Source organism: Thamnophis elegans, chromosome 1 (assembly GCF_009769535.1).
Source record: "Thamnophis elegans isolate rThaEle1 chromosome 1, rThaEle1.pri, whole genome shotgun sequence".
Taxonomy (NCBI): Eukaryota; Metazoa; Chordata; class Lepidosauria; order Squamata; family Colubridae; genus Thamnophis; species Thamnophis elegans.
Window position 1 is genome coordinate 24717373 of NC_045541.1, and position 23314 is coordinate 24740686.

General features: G+C 37.2%; 1 protein-coding gene across 2 annotated transcripts in view; it reads right to left on the bottom strand.

The window, feature by feature from the left end:
• The window catches only part of LOC116508186 (mitogen-activated protein kinase kinase kinase 20-like), a 121937-nt gene that overhangs the window by 49737 nt on the left and 48886 nt on the right, over positions 1–23314 (bottom strand). For both annotated transcript variants that reach the window (XM_032216711.1, XM_032216721.1), the window contains exons 8-10: positions 19345–19431; positions 14774–14848; positions 4493–4599 (exon numbers count right to left, since the gene is read on the bottom strand). In XM_032216711.1, the coding sequence (XP_032072602.1) occupies positions 4493–4599; positions 14774–14848; positions 19345–19431 (269 nt within the window). The remainder of the gene's footprint in view (positions 1–4492; positions 4600–14773; positions 14849–19344; positions 19432–23314) is intronic.

A 23314-nucleotide genomic window follows, 5' to 3' on the forward strand; every position in this document is an offset into this window, starting at 1 on the left:
CGGCATCGACCCAGGCTGGCCACGTTCCCGAACGAGTTCCCCAGTCGCCACTGCCATTGCCATCATGGTTTTTGAATATTTTTTTCATGTTTTGCGCATGCGCAGAATAATTTAGTCAACTGCGCATGCACGCACAGTGAAGCGTGCAGCGAAGCGCGCACAAAGCGAGCCAGTAGCAGCACCGACAGCAAACTTCCCTGGTTTCATTGGTATAGTGGCTTAAACTTAGTTTAACAGATCAGCTATTACCATTTGAATTTTAAAGAAACAGAATTCCTACTGCATTTGAAATAAACGTAATTAACATATTAATTATCCATAACATGTCAACATCCCAGAAAATTGTATGCGTGATGATCGAGGTAACTTTTAAGTTGAACTGAGGAAGGAGTTTTACAGCATAGTTGTATATTCACAAGTCAGCCCCAAATATACTGACTCATCCTCAGTACGAGTAAACCTTACTGATCATGGTGTTATTTTTAAAGGTTGCTCAGAGCTGTTTTTGATTGGGTGACCTTAGAAACCGACTAACTAACTAAATGCAGACTTTCACTGTAAAATTGTTTTATTGAGAAGAATAAACTTGAAGGTACAAAAAAGAATTCTATTTGGAGAATCATTGATTTCCTCTAAAATATGAAGGATGGCGCATAAGCTTCGTATTATATTATTTCCATCGCTCAGCTTTACCGTTAGGTAGTTAAGACCTTTTGCTAGGTTTTCCTTAAATTAACCAAAATGGTTTCTATTCCTGATTTAAAGCATCGTTTTCCTCTCACTTAAAACTCTTCAAGGTTCAAGCACGGGGATTTTTTTTTGTTTTGTTTTCTTGCTTTTGTCTGATTAGAAAAAGATCCTTGGAACTGTGATCCAAGGGTCCCTGTGAATCTTACTACCAATTCTTTTGCCTAAATTGCATGCCTGACCCCAAAATGACCCCTAACTGTCAACTGGTGTGGCCTAAGGCAAATAATTGTCAGGGATGCTTGGAGTACAACAGGGCCCTAGGAATAAGACGACCCAAGACTCAATTTTTGCCAAATAATATAATCTATTTAATAATTGGTGGTACAGCCTTGATCCAAATCCAGTTTTGCAGGCTTAACCAGACACAATGAGAAACATAAAACTGATGATTTGCATTTCTTTGTCACTTTTTGGACAATGTATGGGAAACGTCTGAAGCCACAATGCCAATGAAACCCTGTATAATCTAAGGATGCTATCTTATTGTTTGTTTGAATCAGACATCACGCTAAACCATCTTTGTTTTAATTCAAACCTGCAGGATACATTGGCACAGAGAGAATCTTAAATTAAAAAAAAAACATTTGCACTGCTTATTTGTTTATTTTAAAATGTATCCATCTGTTTAAAATCTTTGTCCTTAATAATGTCACAATTATATTACATATGTATTATAATTATCTCTCTTCATTAGACAACAAAGCACTTTGTAGAAGAAGGTTAGATTCGCTAAAAGGCTGCAGTCTTTTAAAATATATATAATAAAAGTGTAATAAAACAATACTTCTATACATTGCTCAATTAATATATCTTATTCTACAAAATTATTAATTTACATTGAGTATTGGTGCTCATGCATGTTCTATTTTAGTGCTCCTACAAATTAACATTGCCTGGAATAAAGTGTAATAATAGCTTCATTAATAATTTCAGGGAAATTATTTTAAATTGAATTAGCATATTCAAAATAGACAGTATCTAATTGTGCCCTTCGGTAAACAGAAGGACCCAGCTAGTTTAAATCAGCAGTGTCCAATCCTGGCAACTTTAAGATCTGTGGACTTCAGCTCCCAGAATTCCCCAGCCAGTCAAACTGAGATGAGTGGAAGGAATTCCACCAATTATCCCTGTGCTACATTTTATAATGTTCTGGAGGCTTCCTATAGTTACTGGAGCCATCTTGGTAACATTTTCAACCAAAAAATAAACCAGGAGAAAATCCTAGTTTCCTAAAGTATATTAAATGTATTATATCTGTGGTCAATAGTGTTTTTAACAATGTCCATTAAAGCAACTTGGGCCTTGGTTTTTAATGTGTTTCTTCCAAGATTAGGAAGCTCATTACAATGTACTAGTTTTTGGTAACTGAACTATTTTATGAAACAGGATAGGCTATCCAAACATAACTAATAGAACATGGCACAATTCCTCTTTTGCCCAAGTTTTATTTTATTTCTCCTCTTTATTATTTACACCTAAGTTTCTAAATACAATAAGATTTAATTGTCTCTGCAATAGATATGCACAGGTTTAGACCCTGGAGTACATATGTCTTCCAGAAATACTTGGGTGTGACTCCTAGAGATCTCAAAAATTGTTACCAAGACTGTACTTTTAAAAATATATTTATATACTTGCATTGACCTATGCAACAGCGTTATAATGTGTTAATCCCTCACAAATCTAAACAACCATCCTTTTTTAAAAACAAAAGACAGGCACTACCATGTTTTCCTGAAAATAAGACAGAGTCTTATTTTCTTTTGACCCCTGAAACAAACATTTGACCTTATTTTCGGGGAGGTCTTATTATTTTTGAGGTGCAAGAGGCTGCGAGCATGGTCACCTCATGGCTGCTGCTGTGTTGCAATATTTTCAGGGAAGGCTTATTTAGTGCATGCGCTCAAAAGCCCAACTGGGCTGATTATCCAGGGTGGTCTTATTTTCAGGGAAAAAGTGTAGCTAGCTAATTCAAGTTCTTTATAACATTAGAAACCATTACCCATTTAGCAACCTTTAAAAAGGCATACAGGTTGCCTGGCTTCAATTGGAAAACCTAAACATATCAGGAAATTCTGTAATTCTAAATACACTTCGTAGAAAATAAGTGGGACTGCTCTTGAGTACATACATGTGTTTAATATTCTATGGGAAAGGATTCATCATGAAGAATTATAGTAAGCTTGAAGCTTTATTTCCAGTGCAGTTTGCAGTTTGCACCAGTAGATGGCACAATACATCCTGGTCTTCAGAGGGCTGTGCTAGTGTGGATTATTGCCACACTGCTGAGTCAGTGCAAGAAGAATGTCAGTTCTAAAACAAGCTATTTATACTTGCATCATGTGACTTGGCTCAAACCTCCCATCTGTGCTCACATTTTCCATCCCTGCAGTAAAATTCTCTTGCTTGTTATCAGTTCACCACTATTTCTTCCCCTTAAAGTTTAGAAGGTGTTGTATTGGCAAATCCTTATTCATCCTGGGATTTTAAATATTATTTACATGCTGAGATCTCTCTAATCTTTCTTGCGTGGGCTATCTTTGCCAGTCTACAAATGAGCAGGCATATAACCATCAAGTAGACTACTGAATTGTGCTCTGCATTACCTGGAGAATGGCCAAGGTTTCTTAATTTAGCCTACAGCAAAATTTGTTGTTATTATCCTCTTCTTGTACAAATCCTTTTTGATCTGCCTTCACAGCATTCCAAGCAGAACTGTTTAAAATGTATCTATATATTTTACTTCTGTATTTATGCACACACACATCTGATTGGAGTGGTTTAAAAACTGGACATAAAACTACCTCTCTGGAGTAAGCCCAGCTGATTATCACAGGATTTATGTCTGGGGAAAAAAACATGCTGAAATCTATCCAGTAAGGAAAAATATTTAGCACAGAAGATACCAGAAATGAAGGATATTAATAGTGGCTGGAAAGTTTGACATATTTAGAGAAGACTCGCCTAGATCAGTGGAAACAACAATGTCAAGACTAATTTAAATAAACTGGATCCCACCCAATCTCTTTCAATTTAGTAACCACTTGCACACATAATCATATAGCTGTGTAACCTGGGAAAGAACAACAAGAACAAGAGATACCAAAAACCAAGATACATACTGCTTCATAAATCCAGCCTAGACAATTCTCTGGGGAACTTTTCAAAGATCAGTGAAAAACAGAGGACAGTTTTGCAATAACGTATCTATGAAAATGACCAGATAATGACTGCAAAATTTTAAGATGGCAAATATTACATCTGCTTACTCCATGCTGATTACCCTGCTTTTCTGGATCTGGATGACTAATAAATTATGGATAAGACATTTTCCCCCAAATTTTGCAACTTAGTTCTGGTCCTTTGATTCATAGCTGTTTGCTATCCCTTACTCTCATTCCTAATTCTTACAAATTTAATTTGGGGAGGGGGGCTGATTTGGCCATTTTGCTGTACATCTTATTTAAACCAACTCACTGTTTCTAAATATAGCAAACACAATTTGCAAACTTGTTTCTGATCATCATTATGCAGAAAAAGTACTAACATGGAGCACAATTGTGTGGGAAACACATTTTTTCCCACCTGACAGTGAAACAATGATGGCTGTGGGCGTGGGTTGCACAATTTTGAAAATTCAAACACTGGATGTCTAATTTTGGCTATGTATTTTTCTGGGGAAATACTTCATTTCTCCCCACAGGTAATGTCATAATTATGGGTGGGAATTACGAGGACTCACCGCCATTCTGCCTTGTTATGCAGGAATGAATTGCATTGGTCTGGAAGGTTGCTATCATTTGACATGGAGTCCAAAATTGAAATGATCTGCTTGAAAGAAGGTCTCTTCTGAAGACACACAAAGCAAAGCGTACATCATTATGCACATTATTACACACATACATTCTGTAAAGCTACATTTTAATATTACACCATTTGCAGAATTAATAACATTTTCCAATGAAAGCAGCAAGTCTGAAACTGCAATGGAACTCATACTGGGATGCTGACTAGATAATTATTAGGTAAACAACACAGAGCTGTAAATTATTATAGCTATAAATGCAGAACTTGCTGCTTTTAAATTTCAATAGAAAAATATCCTGAAATTGTAATGTAACAAGATGTTGACCTGAATGGACCTTCCAGATTACTCATGTAAAATAATACAATAAAAGAGTTACAGTATCCTTAATCCACTTTGTAATTTTTATCAACTGGGTAGAATCAAAAATCTATCTTTGTTTCCTGTTCTCAGTGACGGCTCTGTAAAATTTGTAATCTTTCAGGTAGATGTGCAATAGAAATATACTGCATACCTTCTTGAACTTACTGATCTTAGCATGGTTGCACCACACCTGCAGGAAACGGATCTGTAGATAATGTTGCGTTTTCCTAGCCAGGGATGCAACGCAAATATAAACAGAAGGATATCTTGGATCAGGGTGTCTAGGATTGGTATTTGGTATTTATTAATATTTGTATGCCGCCCTTTTCCCTGGGGGGACTCAGGGCGGCTCACAGTTCAAGGGGAGGGGAGGACAAACCAAGTTACATATAGGACAATACATCATTAAAAGCACAACATTCATACTATTCGGGTAGGGTAAAGGTCTTTAGCCCCAGGCCTGTCGGAACAGCCAGGTTTTGAGGGCTATGCGGAAGGTCTGGAGGGTGGTGAGGGTACGAATCTCCACGGGGAGTTCGTTCCACAGGGTCGGAGCTGCCACAGAGAAGGCTCTCCTCCGCGTGGTTGCCAGTCGACATTGACTGGCTGATGGGACTCGGAGGAGGCCTAATCTGTGGGATCTAATTGGTCGAGTGGAGGTAATTGGCAGTAGGCGGTCTCTCAAGTACCCAGATCCAATACCATGAAGGGCTTTGTAGGTGAAAACTAGCACCTTGAAGCGCACCCGGAGATCAACAGGTAGCCAGTGCAGCTCGCTCGATTGTTGTTGCTGTTCAGTCACTAAGTTGATTCTGATTCTTCCTAAGCCCATGGACCACAGCGTGACAGACTCCCCTGACCTCCATTGTCTCCTCTAGGATCTCCTGCACTTTGCATGGATGTATGGTAGGAAATTGTACCCCGTTCTCCATTTATTACACCTTTCCTCCTATTTTCCACATCAAAGCAGTGTGACCTTTCCCCCGTCTAGAGATTCCATTGTATGGGTGTGGAACATCTTCTTGGAGAAAGACTATTTGACTGCTATCCAGGCTGCTGCCCCGGGGTCTGTAATCACCATTCCACAAGGGCTATAAGTTGGACCTGTAGCCCTCAATGAAAATTATACAACCCTGTTATGGGAAACAATGCTCCTGAATCAAGGTTGACCATAATTTGAAGAGAAGGGAAGAAAGCATTAAAGTTATTGTATTTCCTATACCCCATAAAAATGATTATGTAGATATTTTTATTTACTTGCCTCCCTGGAATTCACAGATTAGTCTTTATGTCCATTCCAAGGTTCGGTATTGGCTTTATGCTCAGTTCCAAATGCTAGTCCTAGTTTATCTATAGGTATTTGGCTTTAGGAGTTGCTCCCCTCCCCCATTATTCCGGCTTTGCAGTTGTTGCTATCTGAAGATATTTGTAAGGAAGCCTGAATGACTTGACCAATCCTTGACACTGCTTGTTTCCATATTTTTAATTGCAAAGGTTCCCCTTTATTGGAGGTCCACATAATGTAGTTATTACTTGGTTATCATATCATGTTTTTCCAGTGATTATTCTGCTAATAAAATAGAGCAGGGCGGGGCAGAACAGAACAGAACAGGAATAGGAATACAACTTTATTGTCATTTTAAACAAACACTAATCAGCATATATTAAAAGGAAATATCATTCCATTCAGCTTTCAAAGGATAACCATGATGCATATACTCACATGCACACACATATATGAGACAGAGAAACATCACAGTCTAGTTCAAATGTATACATATACATGGCAGGAGGAAAAGAATTCTGAGAGTTTATAAGACTGGTGGCATAAGGAACAAAGCTGTTACAGAATCTGGTAGTCCTGCTAGAGATACATCAAAACCTCCTCCCAGAGGGGAGCAATAGAAACAGACCATGAAGTGGGTGTGTGGGATCTCTAACAATGCTTCCAGTTCTAAGCACATAGTGCTTATAAGCAGTATCCTGAATGACAGGAAGCGAGCTTCCTATAATCTTCTCGGCTGTCCTTACCACTCTCTGTATCCTGCTCTTTTTCTTGAGCCAGGAAATCTATTAAGCAGAAAAATGCCAGTACAATCTTTCTGAAGCTGTGTTTCTCAACTTGGGCAACTTTAAAATGGATGGGCTTCAACTCCCAGAATTCTCCAGCCACTGTGCTGGTCTAGGGAATTCTGGGGCTTGAATTCCAGCCATCTTAAAGTTACCAAAGTTCAGAAACACTGCTCTGGAGCATGACCAGAACACCACAGAATGGAGGTGCAGCACAAAGGACGTCCTATAGCAGGGCTTTCCAAACTTTTCCCTTCATTACCCAAAAATGCTTATCAGAAAGTCCTTTCCACCCAGTCCAGGCAAAATATGTCAATTTAAATGTTCCTGTTACGATTGGGTATGGATACCCAAAGAAGGAACACTTTTACCAAATTTGAGACCATTTCCTCAGGTTTGAGAAGCACCTGCCTTAGGGAATGAAAATGGAAAGTTGGGAGGTAATGGTAATTTCTTTGTTGCTAGCACTTCTTGAATATTTTTGTTCTGTTCCCTTTGATTTTATAACCTTAATCTTTTTAATACACATTCAATAAATAAGATTTCCTCCTGAATCGCTGAAATAATATTACAAGCAACTCAACTTCTTCCATTATTGGGTCCCTATTGGAATGCATCCTCCTCCATCAATGTTCAGCCATTGAATTTTGCTGTCGTGTTTATTTTCTAGTAGACTTTTAGTAGCCTAACTCCGGGGGAAAAAAATTATGTAAGAACTGTACAAAATGAAAAAGCATACAGGCCCAGGGCTCAGGTTTCTTTTCACTATCAACTCAAAGCACCAGACACCTTATTTTGAGAGGGAGAGGAAACCAATTTTTCAGCTATATTTAGGTATATTACTGGAGGCAACAGGAAAGACTGAAGCCTCTCCCTGAAACCGCAGTACCAATAAACTCCTAAAATCTCCTTGAATCCATAGCTCTTTTAAATTACAGTTTTCTTCAAATCAAGTTCACTTTGATGTTGGAGTCAGCAGGTAAATAAAAGAACCATAATGCAAAATAAATTAAGAAACTCATTCCCCACAGCAGGAAGAGGTTCAGAAGTGAGCACTCTCTATTCCCGTGATGGCATCTCTCTATGGGCATGCACGGCATCCCCAGCTGCTGTTCCGGGTTCCAGCGCATGCATGTGTACTGGCCACCTGGTCTTCAAAGACCAGCTGGTGGCTGTGCATGCGTGTGCCGGAACCTGGAAGAGAACAGCTGGCCAGTGAGCATGCGCGTGATGGAACCCAGAAAAGCAGTTGGCCGCCACGTACATGCGCACCAGCCAGCTGCTCTCTTCCAGGTTCCGGCGCTCCAGTATGAGCCCCAGTTTCAGCCGAATGCCGAAAAGGTTAATCATCACTGCTCTATTCAATGCATAGCAGCATCCCAATCTATTGTATTCCCACTTAGTGAAGTGGAAGGCAGGTTAATTTTCCTTTTCTGTCAAAATAAGCAAAATATACTAGTGTTTTCCTTACAATTTTTCTATATTTTTATTAGAAATCTGCTATTATTTTGTGGGTTTTTCTTAAGTTGTAAACCTGCAACATAAATTGCAAAGCTAAATGGCTTCTGGTGAAGGCATCAGGTGGTGGAAAGAAACTAAAACACAAAGCAATTTATTAAAGCAGCTAATAATGTAATTCCAATTTTGGGGAACAAGGAGGAAAAAGAATAATGCTTGCTCTGACTGCACAGCTACATCCAATTCAGGAAGATGGATAGGGCTTCACAGAATTTATGCCCCAAAAGGTAAATTATAATTCCATCTGCATCTTACAATGAAAACACAACTATTACATACTAGTAGGAATTTCCCATGTGGAAAAATTGATGAAATAGTTTTGTAATTTCCATTCGAGGTAACTTCTACCAGAAATTACTATTTTGGCAATTTTTCATATATAGTCCCTAGTTTTAATGATTCCGTTTTTAACAAAGTGTTTTTGGCCATTCTGGATTTGGACTTAGTATGGGTTTAAAACCTCTGTTGGTGTTTTATAAACTGATAGTGACCTTTTATGATGGCATATGATTTGATGTGTAAGTCACAAACTGTTCTGATTATGTTTAGCAGGAAGAGTGTCATATTAAAACATAAAATCACCTATTGGTTGTGCAAATCATTTGTCTCCTGAAAATAATATAAAAAAACACTTTCATCAGGCTTCTGAGCTTGTTTTGCCTTAATGCAATTTTGATTCACTCACACAAGTAGAGTTTTATATGCCTGTTTGCTTAATAATTACTCCTCCATTTTTTTAATGCAGAGGCCAGAATAAATATATTGGATCAAGCTGGAAAAGTGAAACTCTTTTTTCTTTAAAAAAAAAGTCATTAAAGGAAAAATATTTATAAAGAAGATTGAAACCTGCAATTAAAAAAGAGAGGAAGATAATTTTCCTACTGTCTGAGTCTTAACCCAATTAAATGATAAAATTTGGAAAGATTTGGCAGCTCCTACCTATTTCATACAGCATCATGACATTTTGAACATGATATAATTGCCCATGTTTTATTTCCGCAATGTGAGATGTTTGGTCTACACCAAGCACAACATATTAGTCTATACAGACATTTCCCAAAACTGTATGAAATTTCCACTTACAGTTTGATAGTAAAATATCACTCAACATCAACTCTAAAAATCTGGGAGAATCTGGTGTAATCGTAAAAATTACATAACTGTGCTAATATATGAATTTTCTATACTTTTTCAATAGAATTTTGTAATATGGGAAGTCAGGTCATCCTGAAGTCCAGTGACAAAGCAGAAGAAGATGGGGCTATGCACAGCCCAAGACAATCTTAATCGACTCAGACAAAGCAGTCATAATTTCGCCGCATTTTCTTCTGAATTTAAAGCTTCTTTTGTTACAGTGCAAAAAGTGGGATAATTGTTGAAAACTGAAAAAGTCTTAGCAAAATGCTTCTCAAAAGTGCATTGCCTCCGCGAGTCTGTTTGACAGACCCCAGACAAGGTTAAGACAAAAGGTGGAAACCAAAACGTGGATACATAATAAAGGGATGAGGCACACTCGCTCTGCATCACGTCTGTAATTATACCATTTCTGCTAAAATTACAGATGCGGCAATTAAAACGTGCATTTTAATTTGGGTGCACAAAAACAATTAGGAACAATGCTGAGGTGTCTCTCCTAGACAGATCCAAGTGATTTTCACATTATAAAGGAGAGACAATTTCTTTATTTCAAATGTCAAACAACATTTTATATATATATATGTGTGTGTGTGTGTGTGTGTCTGTGTGTGTGTGTGTGTGTGTGTGTTGTATTTGTGCTGATAAATAAATAAAGGGAGACTAGTATAGATCTATTTCAAGTTATTTAGCTCTCATCAGCTAGCCATACCCTTACTGGGATTAGAACCTGTGCTGTACTGCATCTTAGGCAGATGTGTTAACCATTAAGCCACAAGGTTCTTCTCCTTATCAGCTGAGCCAGGGAACATAGGTATACATTTAAAGTCACCACCTCTGGTATGCCCAAATATGGGAGGAAGTTTACTACTTCCATTCTCTGTCCATCGGCTCGTCACAAGAGACCATCCAGACAGAAACCCAATATTTTTATTGTTGTCTTTGTTACATTTGTGTTGTATTTGTGCTGATAAATAAATAAAGGGAGACTAGTATAGATCTATTTCAAGCTATTTAGCTCTCATCAGCTAGCCATACCAAACTTCCTCCCATATTTGGGCATACCAGGGGTTGTGACTTTAAATGTATAAAGTCACAATGTACTTGTGACTTAATGGTTAACACATCTGCCTAAGATGCAGTACAGCACAGGTTCTAATCCCAGTAAGGATATGGCTAGCTGAAGAGAGCTAAATAGCTTGAAATAGATCTATACTAGTCTCCCTTTATTTATTTATCAGCACAAATGCAATTTATACATACACTTATATATACATATATATATTCATAGATTTTCATGGGTGTAGGTATGCTGGTCTTGTTGTATTTGGGTCTTTTCCCGTGTAAGATTGAGATTGTCTTGGCAATGTTTCGGCGAGGTCCAACTCGCCATCTTCAGGCTGGTGTTTTCGGCTTCATGCGTGTGCGAGTAAAGCGTGGTCGGAGCTGCCATCTTTCTATAAGTCTTGATGGGGTATGTATGGAATGCTGGCTTTGTTGCTGTAAGTGGGTTGATTGGCTGTATAATTGCATCCTGATTGGTAGCTGGTGTTGATGTTTGTAGATTGGTCGGCTGTTTCGTATCATGCTGTGTGGCTGAGGTGCTGGCTGTGTGGCTGTTGTTCTTTTGTGTTGTAACGACCTGGGTGGTGGGTGGGGTTCGTTTATTGACTAGGGCTGGTTTCCAGATATCTGGTAGGCGGGAGGTATCATCACGTTTATTCATGTTGTGGGGGTGTTTCTCTATTTTGATGGCTTCCATAATTATTCTCTTGTTGAAGTGTTCAGTTCTGGAGATTAATTTGCTTCCTTCAAAATCAATTTCATGTCCTGTTGCTTTAAGATGCTGGAAAAGGGAGGAAGTTTTTTTCTTTTTTTCTGACTGTGTTCTTGTGTTCTGAGGTGCGTGCATTTATTCTCCTATGAGTTTGTCCAATGTATGTGGCAGGGCAGATTTTGCATGGTATTTCGTAGACTCCTTGGTTTTCTAGCTGGATCTTGTCTTTGGGGTTTCTTAAGATGTTGGCTATTTTTTGGTCAGTCTTGATATTGTGTTTGTGGAGAATTTTGCTGATTTTATCTGTGGTGTCTTTGATGTAAGGGAGGAAGGCGATGCCGTTGTCCTGTTCTGTGTCTCGGTTCTTGGTGTCTCCTTTTGGATTAGGTTGGTAATTGTTTTTCAATTTCAAATGCTAGGCGTTTGGTTCTGGAGATGAGGGTCACCTATGAGCCAAGGTGGCGCAGTGGTTAAATGCAGCACTGCAGGCTGACTGCTAGATCAGCAGTTCAGCGGTTCAAATCTCACCGGCTCAGGGTTGACTCAGCCTTCCATCCTTCCGAGGTGGGTAAAATGAGGACCCGGATTGTTGTTGGGGGCAATATGCTGACTCTGTAAACCGCTTAGAGAGGGCTGAAAGCCCTATGAAGCGGTATATAAGTCTACTGTTATTGCTATTATTATTATTGCTATATTGTCTTGGCTACAGAGTTGATCTGTGCAGGGTGGTGATGGGATTGTGCGTTTAAGTAGCTGTTAGTGTTATATTTTTTCCGGTAGATGGTGTGCCATTGCCATCCGCTAGGGAACCATTGGTTTTTTTTGTAGATCACTCAGACCCATAGTCAGCTCCATAGGCTCACCTCTACAGAATCTTGCCAAATTTCTTGCCAAACAACTTCAGCCCTACAGAATCCATCACCTCACACGTACAAAACTCACTCCACTTCATAGAAACAATAAAGAAACAAAACCTATAACCCAGCGACCTACTTGTGAGCTTTGATGTCATATCCCTCTTCACCCAAGTGCCTATTAAAGAAGCCTTGACAGCTATCCAAAACAAATACAACCCCCTAAGCACATCCTAGATCTGATCAACCACTGCCTAACCAACACATACTTCATCCACAATGGACAAAAATACAAACAGATAGAAGGAGCACCTATGGGATCACCCCTCTCACCCGTCATCGCAAACCTATACATGGAACATTTTGAAACCAACGCCTTAGATAAATCTGAATCCAAACCCAAACTCTGGCTTAAATATGTAGATGACACTTTCGTAATTTGGCCACACAGGAAGGAAAAACTGGACAACTTCCTCACACATCTCAACAGCCTATACCCCAAAATACAATTTACTATGGAAATAGAAGCTAACAACCAACTTCCCTTTCTGGACGTCCTAATCTACAAAAACCCCAATGGGATTTAATGTTGTACGCCGCCCTGAGTCCTTTGGGAGAAGGGCGGCATATAAATCCAATAAACAAACAAACATAAATCTATAAAACTATAAATCCGGAGCCAAACCAAAGCCTGGGATGTTACATCACAGCCATCTGCTCAGGACATTACATCACAGAACTCAGGAGGATACAACGCAAAGGCTCAGGATGTTACAACGCAGCCAACCTCCCAGGATGTTGCAGCACAGGACTCAGGATATCACTACACTAGAGCTCAGGATGTCATCACACAGCCCAATACCCAGGTCGTTACAACAGAAAAGACTAATGGGCACACAGCTAGTACCTCAGCCACACAGGATGTTACGAAACAGCCGACTAATCTGCATACATCAACTCCACCAACTAATCAAGATGTAACAACACAGCCAACCAACCCGCTTACAGCAACAAAGCCAGCACTCCACACACCCCTACCAATATTTATAGAAAGACGGCAGCTTCGATCATGCTTTGCTCGCACAAGCACGAAGCCGAAAACACTAGCCGAAAGATGGCAAGTGGGACCTCGCCGAAATGTTGCCAAGACAACCTCAATCTTACACGGGAAAAGACCCGAATGCAACAAGACCAGCATACTTACACCTGTGAAAATCTACGAAAACACACACACACACGTTTGTGTGTGTGTGTCTGTCTGTCTGTGTGTATGTGTATAACAAAAAGAGACAAGTGTTCTTCTCTGTAAGAACTGCCTATTAAGAGAAGGTATTTCTTTTTCTGTTTTTGTGTTCTGTCTTGTCATTTTTTGGTCCATCGGCATTGGATTATAACCCAATTATAATCCATTATAATTATAACTTTTAAAACTAAACAGTTGTTGTGCTGTTCATTTTATGACAGGTTCACACACAATATTTTGTACCCAAACCTTTGCAGTAGGACCTATACATAGCTGGTTTTTGCCAGTCACATTTTACAGGAGAAGATTGATTGAGGAAGATTACTTTAGTGTATAATGCTTTTAGGAATAGTATAAGCATAATCTAAATGCAGACGCACACATTGAAAAGTCTGTTTCTTCATTCTGCATCATATTTCCTTCCAATCAGACATGGGTAAGGACTGGATGTAGCAGGAGTATAAGCGTTCAGGATAACCAGCAGCATTTGCCAGGGTCCAAATTTTCAGACTTTGGGACAGGTTAAGGATGTGGTTTATACAAATTTAATAAATTATTATCATTCTTTTAAAGAACTCTAAAAATTTCCTTCACAAAAATGTCATTGCCCGGTCCAATTTTGGATGTAACTTTTGACACCACTCAAATTCATACACACTTCTGAATTAAACCAATAGATGCAAGAAATACCAAAATGGAATATATCCCATTGGTGTTAAATTCTGGATTATCCTAGCTTTAAACTTGTCAATTGATAAAAATGTGTTTTAATACTCAGAAATACTGAATGATGTAAAGGTTTTTTTAATGCAAAATAAAAGTAGCATCTAAAAATTCAACACTCGATTTTTCTTGGCCTATCACTGATTCTGCTAAGAGTTCTGGATTCAGTTATACACACGCTAATTCAGGCGGAAACACAAGCTATTGCCCATTAATTTCGGAGATTGCCAAAAGTCCTAATTTGGTATCCTTTCTTTTATCTGCATTTATATTATATATGTAATGATCTCCAAGATCTTTTCTGACCTTTACATTATATGATTTTATGATGTCACATTCTTCACTTCAAGGACAACAATCTGAGTCCTCATTTTATCAATGGAACACTGAGTCAACCTTGAGCCAGTCAGGATCGAACTGTTGTCAGTGAGCAGTGAATTAGCCTGCAGTACTGCATTCTAATCACTGCACCACCAAGGCCCTTGATAAACTTAATTGTAAACGTAACACAATGGTATATCAGTCCAAAGAAATACCTTTGGGTCTGCTTCCCAACATTGGAGCATCAATTCTGCAAAGCTCCCAGGACAGCTGCTTGGAATGGTCAGTCTCTGAAATAGAAGGAAGAAAGTAGTGAACATAAATCAAGGGTGTCAAACTGGCAGCCCATGGGCCAGATGCATCACGCACAGTGCACGCCCACTCCAGCTCCGCAAATGAGAAAAACATCACAAAACATCATGTGATGGCAACATAATTCAGCAAGTTTCACACCTGTGACATAAATGAAGAACCTATCATCAATCCATACACTTTCAAATTTTAGAAAGTGTAAAATATGAAGAAGATCTTCGTATTTTACCAGGGTGCAATAGAACTAAAAATAGATCAGAGCTTGCCATAAAAACAGAACAGAGCAGAGGACATCATACTAAAATGCCGATGCCTGAAAGGAGAATGGTGACAGTATACCAAGCTATTATTTTCCCAAGAGGTTGAGAAGCAATAAGATCAAACGATCACTGCTGCTAAGATAAACACTACACATGTTGTATTGTATACTCTTCTGTTTTGTGTGAAATGACATATGTACAAAGCCAGGTTTAACTGCACCATTGACGCAAGGTATTTTTTTAAGATATGAGAAGGGGTATATAAACTGAATGAATAAATAAACAACAGCAATTTCGGTCTTTGTAACACTCAGTTTTCAAATGCCAAAAATATGGATGCACTCCAAAAAACTTGATCCTGCGGTTATATTACGGGGGGAAAAACCTTCCTAAATCTATTACCATTATGGGAAAAATAATACTGTATAACTTTTTTTTTAGGGAAAGGTTTTTAGAACTATATCCCTGTAATGTCTAAAAACCTTTTAAAATTACATTACATTTCTCTTGCTTTCATACCCAATATAGCATGAAGTATGTATAGCTATTTTCACAAGGTTTTAAAGAATCTAAATTTCTGAATCACTCCTGAAATATTCTTGCTTACTTTGATTCACTTTAAACCCATCTTTCTTTTGTTAGAGCACGTTCAATACTTCTTCATTGGTTGTTTTCTACACTGTTTTGAAAACAAATGAGATGGTGCGCTTTGGACTACACAGTACAAGCTAAAGCGTGTCTCTGCTATTCAAAATAACAGCCTACAGGTTTTCATGCCTCCACATAAACCTGGAAAAAATGCAGATACGTTGAGAGTACAATGAGTCAGCTCCTTAAAGTAGCAGCATTTTTTTTCTGGTTTCCACAGAAGACTGAAAACAGCAGTCTGCTTTAATGAAGACTAGTAAGATGCCATGCTTACATAAGTCCTAAAGAGCTTCTCTGAATCATTTTCAAAGAATGCATAGCCCTATTAATTATTTAAAATAAGTGTTAAATGATGTTAAGAGGTCTTGTGATCCACATCCTACTTAAAATAATCATTCCAATTTAAATATGTATAGTAATTATCATGTCAAGTTAACCATAAAGCATTCTAGCATTTAAATGATGAATTAACGTCATAAAAATCCAGTTTATACTGGCCAACAGAGTACAAGATTAGGAAAGACTGTGATGGGGAAAAAAGGCAAGTACTAACCAAAAAATGGATGATAAATAACAAAACAACAATATCTGCTTATTGGAGATAAACCCCCCAACTCCCTATCAGAATCAAAAACTTGTTATTTAAAACTAAAGCTTAACAGGAATATATTAGTGCGTTAATTACAGTTTTCTGATAACTAGAATGTCTGCATATTTGTTACTATGCTATTGATAATAAAGGAAATGCCACGATAAGAAGAATAATTGTATCGCTGTTGCTGATAGAAAAAGATAACTGTTAATATCTTCATCTATAGGATGAAGACAGGAAAAATTACAGCTAATTCTGTGGATTAACAGAAGGATATAATTATAAAAAATAGTTACAGTTTCTCACAACTCAGCTTAGTGGTTAAAATGACACTTTTCAAAGAAGCATATAGAGTAAGTTAAATAAAATATATCATTGTATTTGTATACATACTAGGTATTGCAAAACCTTATAGCTGTTGTGCTCCAAACAGATGTTATTTTAAAAAAGAAAACCAAGAAGATATGCTAAGAAATTGAAAAACAGGAAAGAAGAAATGTACACAGTAGTCATGTAATATTAGAAATCCTTAAATCATGAATATTATAAAGGCTATCAGAAGTCAAATCCTTTGGCATAAACAAAACTGCATTGACACTTGATATTCAAGTAGGTCATTTCACTAAAAATACACCTAGCCATGGCATTTGTCTCTCACCCTCATAGTTCCAGAGATGGAAAATGAGTTACTAAACTCATTACTTACATATAACTTGCTGGAATAGAATGTTATTCATCGGGTAGACCCTCAAGACAGTCATATTCTAATAAAAGTGGCATGTCTTAATAATGTGATATTAATTTTATTTGATATTAAATAAAATCTCCTTTGACAGAATGTATATCTCTAATAAAGAACCTGAGATTATCAAGGAAACAATAATAAAAGATATGGGCATTGTATAGGAGATGTAATTCTCTACTCAGGAATAACTCTTACCCAGTACTATACCATGTGACTTATATATGAGTAGCACCTGCAGACTTAATGATCTCTGATTTAAAAGCTAGTATAATTTAAATGGACATATACTGCACCAAAACTCTTTGTTCAAATCTCTAACTATGAATTTCATCTGGACTCTAAGTAAGTCTTTGACAGAATAGAAGTCTCTATAGACAGCCCTTCGTATCTGTTTTTCTTTACAGTGTAAATTCAATGCAATTAATTATGAGGTGGTGGAGTCAATATGTCATATCATAAGTCATGTTTTAGGCCCATTAAAATCAAGTTAATTATAGTGAATTTAGTGCCATTGATTTCAATGGAACTAAAGCATGACTAACTTACTTAGAATTGAAGACATACTTTGCAGAGTGACAATTCACTGGGAGGCTAGTGCCTCAGACATTCAACCATTTTATTAGGGCTTATTTTAATGTCACAAAGAATATATGCTGTAGATATTTCATGTTTTTTGCAGCAGAAAAAAATGAAATCAATTTTTTTAAAGCATACACAGTATAATAACTTTTTGCTATGATACTATTTCTATATTTACTGTGTTATTCTACTGAACCTATAAGCACTTCAGTTGTAGCCACTGCTATTCCTCTTAATATTTTTGACTTTTTCGAAGTATTGATGACCAACTAATATGTTTAATTTGGGTTGGATTGTACCCAGTTTAAGGAAATTAACGTGAAGTGGCAGAATTGACCTAGTATTTATACATTTGTTACATGCCAAAATCTTGTATCCAACTATAAGATCAGAGCGTTGATCTAGATAGGGAAGTTTCTTGCTTAATGCTTGTCTATTGGCTGGGATGAGGCTATTTTGATGAAATCAAATAAAACTTTCCTCATGCTTAAAAAATAAGAACGATACTGGCTACATCTTATTATTTCAAGATTAACAGATACAAATTTAGAGCGAGCGACAGAACATCCAAACTAAATTGGTTATTCCACATTGATTCACAGATATCACAGGCCTTCTATACTTCAGAAAGAATATTTAAAAGTGAGAACGTCATGTTTTACATTAATTCCTTCCTGTTTTTTTAAACATGAGAATTAAATCTATTGTATGTAAAGACTTTTACAATATATTAGGGGAGCCAGCAATAAAAACGAAGAAACCAAGAAGTCATACTACAAAATTGCCTAAGTTATTTTATAATGGTACCCAACCTTCCAGCCAACTTAGACAGAGGAGGAATCGTAAATGTTGTCTGCATGCAATAAAGCCACCACGCTATTTCTTCTTTAAAACGACACTTCCTGTCTTTGATACTAAAGAGACCATGTGTTCAAATATGCACTCCCATGTTCAACTATCTAAAAGCTCCAATTTGTAGCCGGAAGAAAAGCAACACTGGGGACACGTACAAAGGGTGTTTACGCCACTGAAGTCCTTTTGAAGTGGAAAGACACGGCATGGAGGAGGCTTGCAACTATGGCATAGCCTTACCAGTTCCACTGAGAAGCTCATCTTCAATGGACTGAGGAACGTGGGTGGCAAAACTGTAATTTTCTTCTTTTTAAACTATTTTTATCTTCTTTTATTTTTGAAATCCTCATCTAAGTGGCAGTTTCTTGTATTATAGTGACTCCTGCTGGGAGAGTTAAGTTGAAGTAGCTGAAGGTCTCTTACAGATAGATCAACTCCCGGCCAGTATAAAGATGTCCTAAATGCAGGAGATGGAGTTAAACTGTTCTCCTACCTTGGACGCAATGGCTTCTTTCATCCCTAAGAACAAACCCCCAGGTTTTACAATTGAGACTGAGAAGCTAGTACAGTACTTGTATAATTTTTGATCTACAGCATCACGACGTGAAGCTGCAACAATTAGATGTAAAGGGTCCATTCATGAGGAATAACATCACTTTGACCCTTTGTGTTAGCTCCTACTGCTAATCTTTCCATACGCGTGAACTTACTTTCAATTTGAGGAAGATGAAAAAGTCTTTTGCAAAACCCAACACTGTTTTCTGATCTATGTACCTGAATGTAGAAACGTAGTCTTACCTCGTTTTTTTCCACTACAAGCCAAGCTACTTGTAATCCTTCCAAGCCTTTAAAGGGGACTTCCCTTGTTAGCATCTCCCAGAGAACCTGGAATGGAGAAAAAAAGAAAAATGATTTTATTACTGTATTTTGTATTTTAAATATATTATTAAACCTTGGTGCACTGTGATCTGTATCCAATTACTAGGCAATCAAAGCTCATTAGCTAAAACTTGGATATATGTTTGTACTTAAGAGAATTACACAAATTTGACATTGAATATTTCTTATTTTTAATAATGAACCCTTATTTAACAAATACTGATAGAGAGCCGGGAACTGGATTTTGTGAATATTGTTTTGTACCTCCACTGTTCGATGGTTGAGATAGTCAAGAAATAGAGTTCTTGTTTTCAACTACAAATACTAGAAAACGTTTCAGGAACGTACTCTGACTTGTACTTTAAACTAGAGTCTTTGGGTTTGTTCTTTCTAAAGTTAAGTCTAAAATTTAAAAAATAGTTATTATAGCAAACAGATATGTAAGCAACAAAATAGCTTCTATCTTTCAACTATTTCATTGTTAATACCAACTTTCTACAATATTTTATTCTTAATTATATTGCATACTTAGCCAAATAACAGACATATACATTTACAGTACAGTACAGTATGACCTCAGTATGATATCATCCTTATTTGGATGATATTCCACCATTATATCAAAGGATAATATAATTGGTTATGTCAAAAAGAGCAATAATCTCTTTTTTCCAGGCAAGCAATTATATTTACAAAAGTAACTGCCTCTCTTGATTTCCCAAAACATATTTCTGTTGATCTGTGTTGGAAAACATATTATTTAGCTGAAGTAAATATATTTTCTATTTGATATTGATCCTATTGATATTTTCTAATAAAGTAACGATCTGGCTAAGAATTCCAGAGATCAATATTCTCCATGAAGTATTTAAAATTCTTAACTTGTGGTTCACATTTGGGATTAGTTGGGTCGACTACTTTTTTAAAAAGGTAATTAATAACTTATTGCCAGATGTTGCCCATTTATATGAGCAGTGGTGGGTTCCTAACCGTTTTACTACCGGTTCTCTCAGAGAGGGCGTTTTGCGCATGTGCAGAAACATGCTGGTGATGGAAGAAGAGACCGGAGAACTGGTTGTGGTTCCAGCAACCCAGGCCACCAAACCACTACAGGTTCGGCTGATCTGATCCAAACCAGTGGGAACCCACCACTGTGTAGTGGGGGGGGGGGGGAGAGAGAATCCTTGATGTTGAGGCAGGCTTTCAGTTGCAGGAGGTACCACAGCACCTTAGGGATTAAATAGACCTGATTAAGTCATAAAACTATAAAAGTTTATTACTTAAAAAAAAGTTATGCTGAGGACATAACAATGGAGACAGGGACTACTGTATCCTGTTTTAAAGAATTGTTGTTTGAAGTAAAAGGAAACAGAAAAATTCTTCTGTGTTGTGATTATCTGGCCAAGCCCAGGAAGAACCTTTCTTTTCATCACCTTAGCTTTATCCTTTTTCTTCTGTCACACACACAGAAAAATGTCCAGATTAACCAAGTGGGTTTACAGGTTGTAACTATTATTTATTTTTTAGGTTTAGATATATATCCCAACTTGATTTTATACAGCTAACTCACGGCTACCTATTTTTCTGTTATGGAAAGGAGGGAGCAGTTTTACAATTACATAAATAATAAATGGGAATGCAATTGCAGTAGGATGATTAAATGATTTCTGAAAGGGACAGCTATGACAGATCGAATAAAGAAAACTAGAGATATTAGTTATGAACTTGCTTCAAATTCAGCCACAGTTAAGTCATTTAAAAAAATATCTATATGGTTCACAAGAATATTTTAGCCAGCATAGCTGGAATATCCCAAACTTTACTGTCACTCTCAATCACGGCTGCTAACTATAATTCATTAAGAAATATAGACATTTTGCACAACTAAACAACAAACCTAACACTTCCGTTTTAAAAAAGGGCACCACGTTAAAGAAATTTGCATCATACCCAAGGTGACATATGTACATTATTACTCAGTGTCATGATATATTTTCAGGTGGTTGTTATTTCAAAACTTGAAGCCTGCTATAGTAAATATATGCTATACACATTGTATTTATTTATTTAAATTTATTGGTCGCCCAACTCCAATGGACCTTGGAACAGATATATGTGTTGGTGGAAATTTTACTGGGCTTACATTTGAGCTGTATAACTCTCAGGTCAGGTAAAAGACTATGTTAACTTCCTCCTACTATAAAGTTCCATGTCTAGGGCAATAAAACAGTAAGTTAGATTATATTAAACATTTTAGGAGGCAACAGATATTTATAATTAGATAGATTATAAATCTTAAATCTGAATTCAGTTTTGGGTCATTTTCATATAACAGAAGATTCTGACTAAAAGCCTGTTTACTTTTTAAAACTTGATTTATTTCAGGAGACTGTGGCTTACTTCCAAATAAAAGGATATGGAACCTGAGACTCTCTATTCCAGCTTCATGAAATAATTTGTAAAGGTCAGAAAATTATAAATGGGTACAACAATCGCCTTTCCTCATGTTTTTGTGACTTCTTAACAAAGGACAAGTTCAACCTGACCAAGAAAACCTGGACTTTTAGGTGGACATCATACTGAAGTGGAAAAATGCTTCATTGTACATTGTAAGCAATGTAATAGTTTAATGAATACAATCCATTCTGGCAGAGAAAATAATAAATAAAAGAAATGCTACAGATTCTGCCAATAGAACAGTATTTCTCAACATCTTAGTGGTTTACATTTGAAAAGGATTCTACTCTTTGTTATCACAATTTCAGCTGTGTTTCAAATGATGAAAAGCAGATGTCTGTGCAAGCACAAAAGCCATTTGTTAGCGCTCTAGATTGTGTTACTTGACCATTCAAAACTTTTATTTACGGATGAGATTGTTTTAAATCAAAAAGTGCCACATTTTTCATGGATTCATTATCTTTGGAGAACACTGTTAGTCTGCTTGATTAGAAGTTGAAAGCCTACAGGGAAAAAAAAATCTCGATAAAAAATCAACAGTGAGGAGAATCAATACTAATGTGCTTAACTTTACTTGAACAGATTTCAAGAGTAGAATTTAAAATGTGCAGAAGTAAAAACACACGTCTGACAGGGCTTTCTCCTCCTAAATTCCTTCTGAATCTACCCTCCCCTTCTAAAAATTGTGCTTTAGAAGAAACAGATTTTGAGATCGCACAAAGGACTGGGAATTCGCTCATTTCTGTCCCATTGACGGTAGCAAGGGAACAACTTAATTAGATTGTTATTTATCTATAAACATTTAACTCTGAGCCAAACTGCAATTATTTCCAAATTTCATTCTCTCCCTAAATGTTTCAAGCTTTTTCCATTATTTAAGATGCAGAACACCAAGCTGGGATGGAGTGGAGGGGAAATTGCAGGCTTTGAAACTGTGTGTATGTGCCTGAAACGTATAACTGTTATTCAACTCCTTTATTTTAATCCTGGGGTGTCTGATATACCTGCAATACATGTGGCTCTGGACAGCTAGTAATGCCACCCACAAGATTGTAAACTTTTAACATTATTTATACATAGGTATACTTTAGCTATACTATACGTTTTACATATGGACCAAGAAAATTCCTCTTCACTCATTGCAGTCCAGGCAAGGGTAAAGGTTGACCATGCCTGCTTTAACCAGTGATCACTATTTTATCCATAAACCAGAGGTGGGTTCCTACCAGTTCCCACCTATTCGGTAGAACCGGTTCGTCAGTCTACCGAACCGGTTAGAAGAGGTTCCACCAGCGGACCCGGAAAGCACCTACAGAAGAGGTTCCAATTTTTTTTGAAACCCACCACTGGTCCTTGGATATGATTATTCTACACTATCATGCTCATATTTATAAAACTCAGTGCCTCTGAGAAAGGTAAGGATGACTACTGC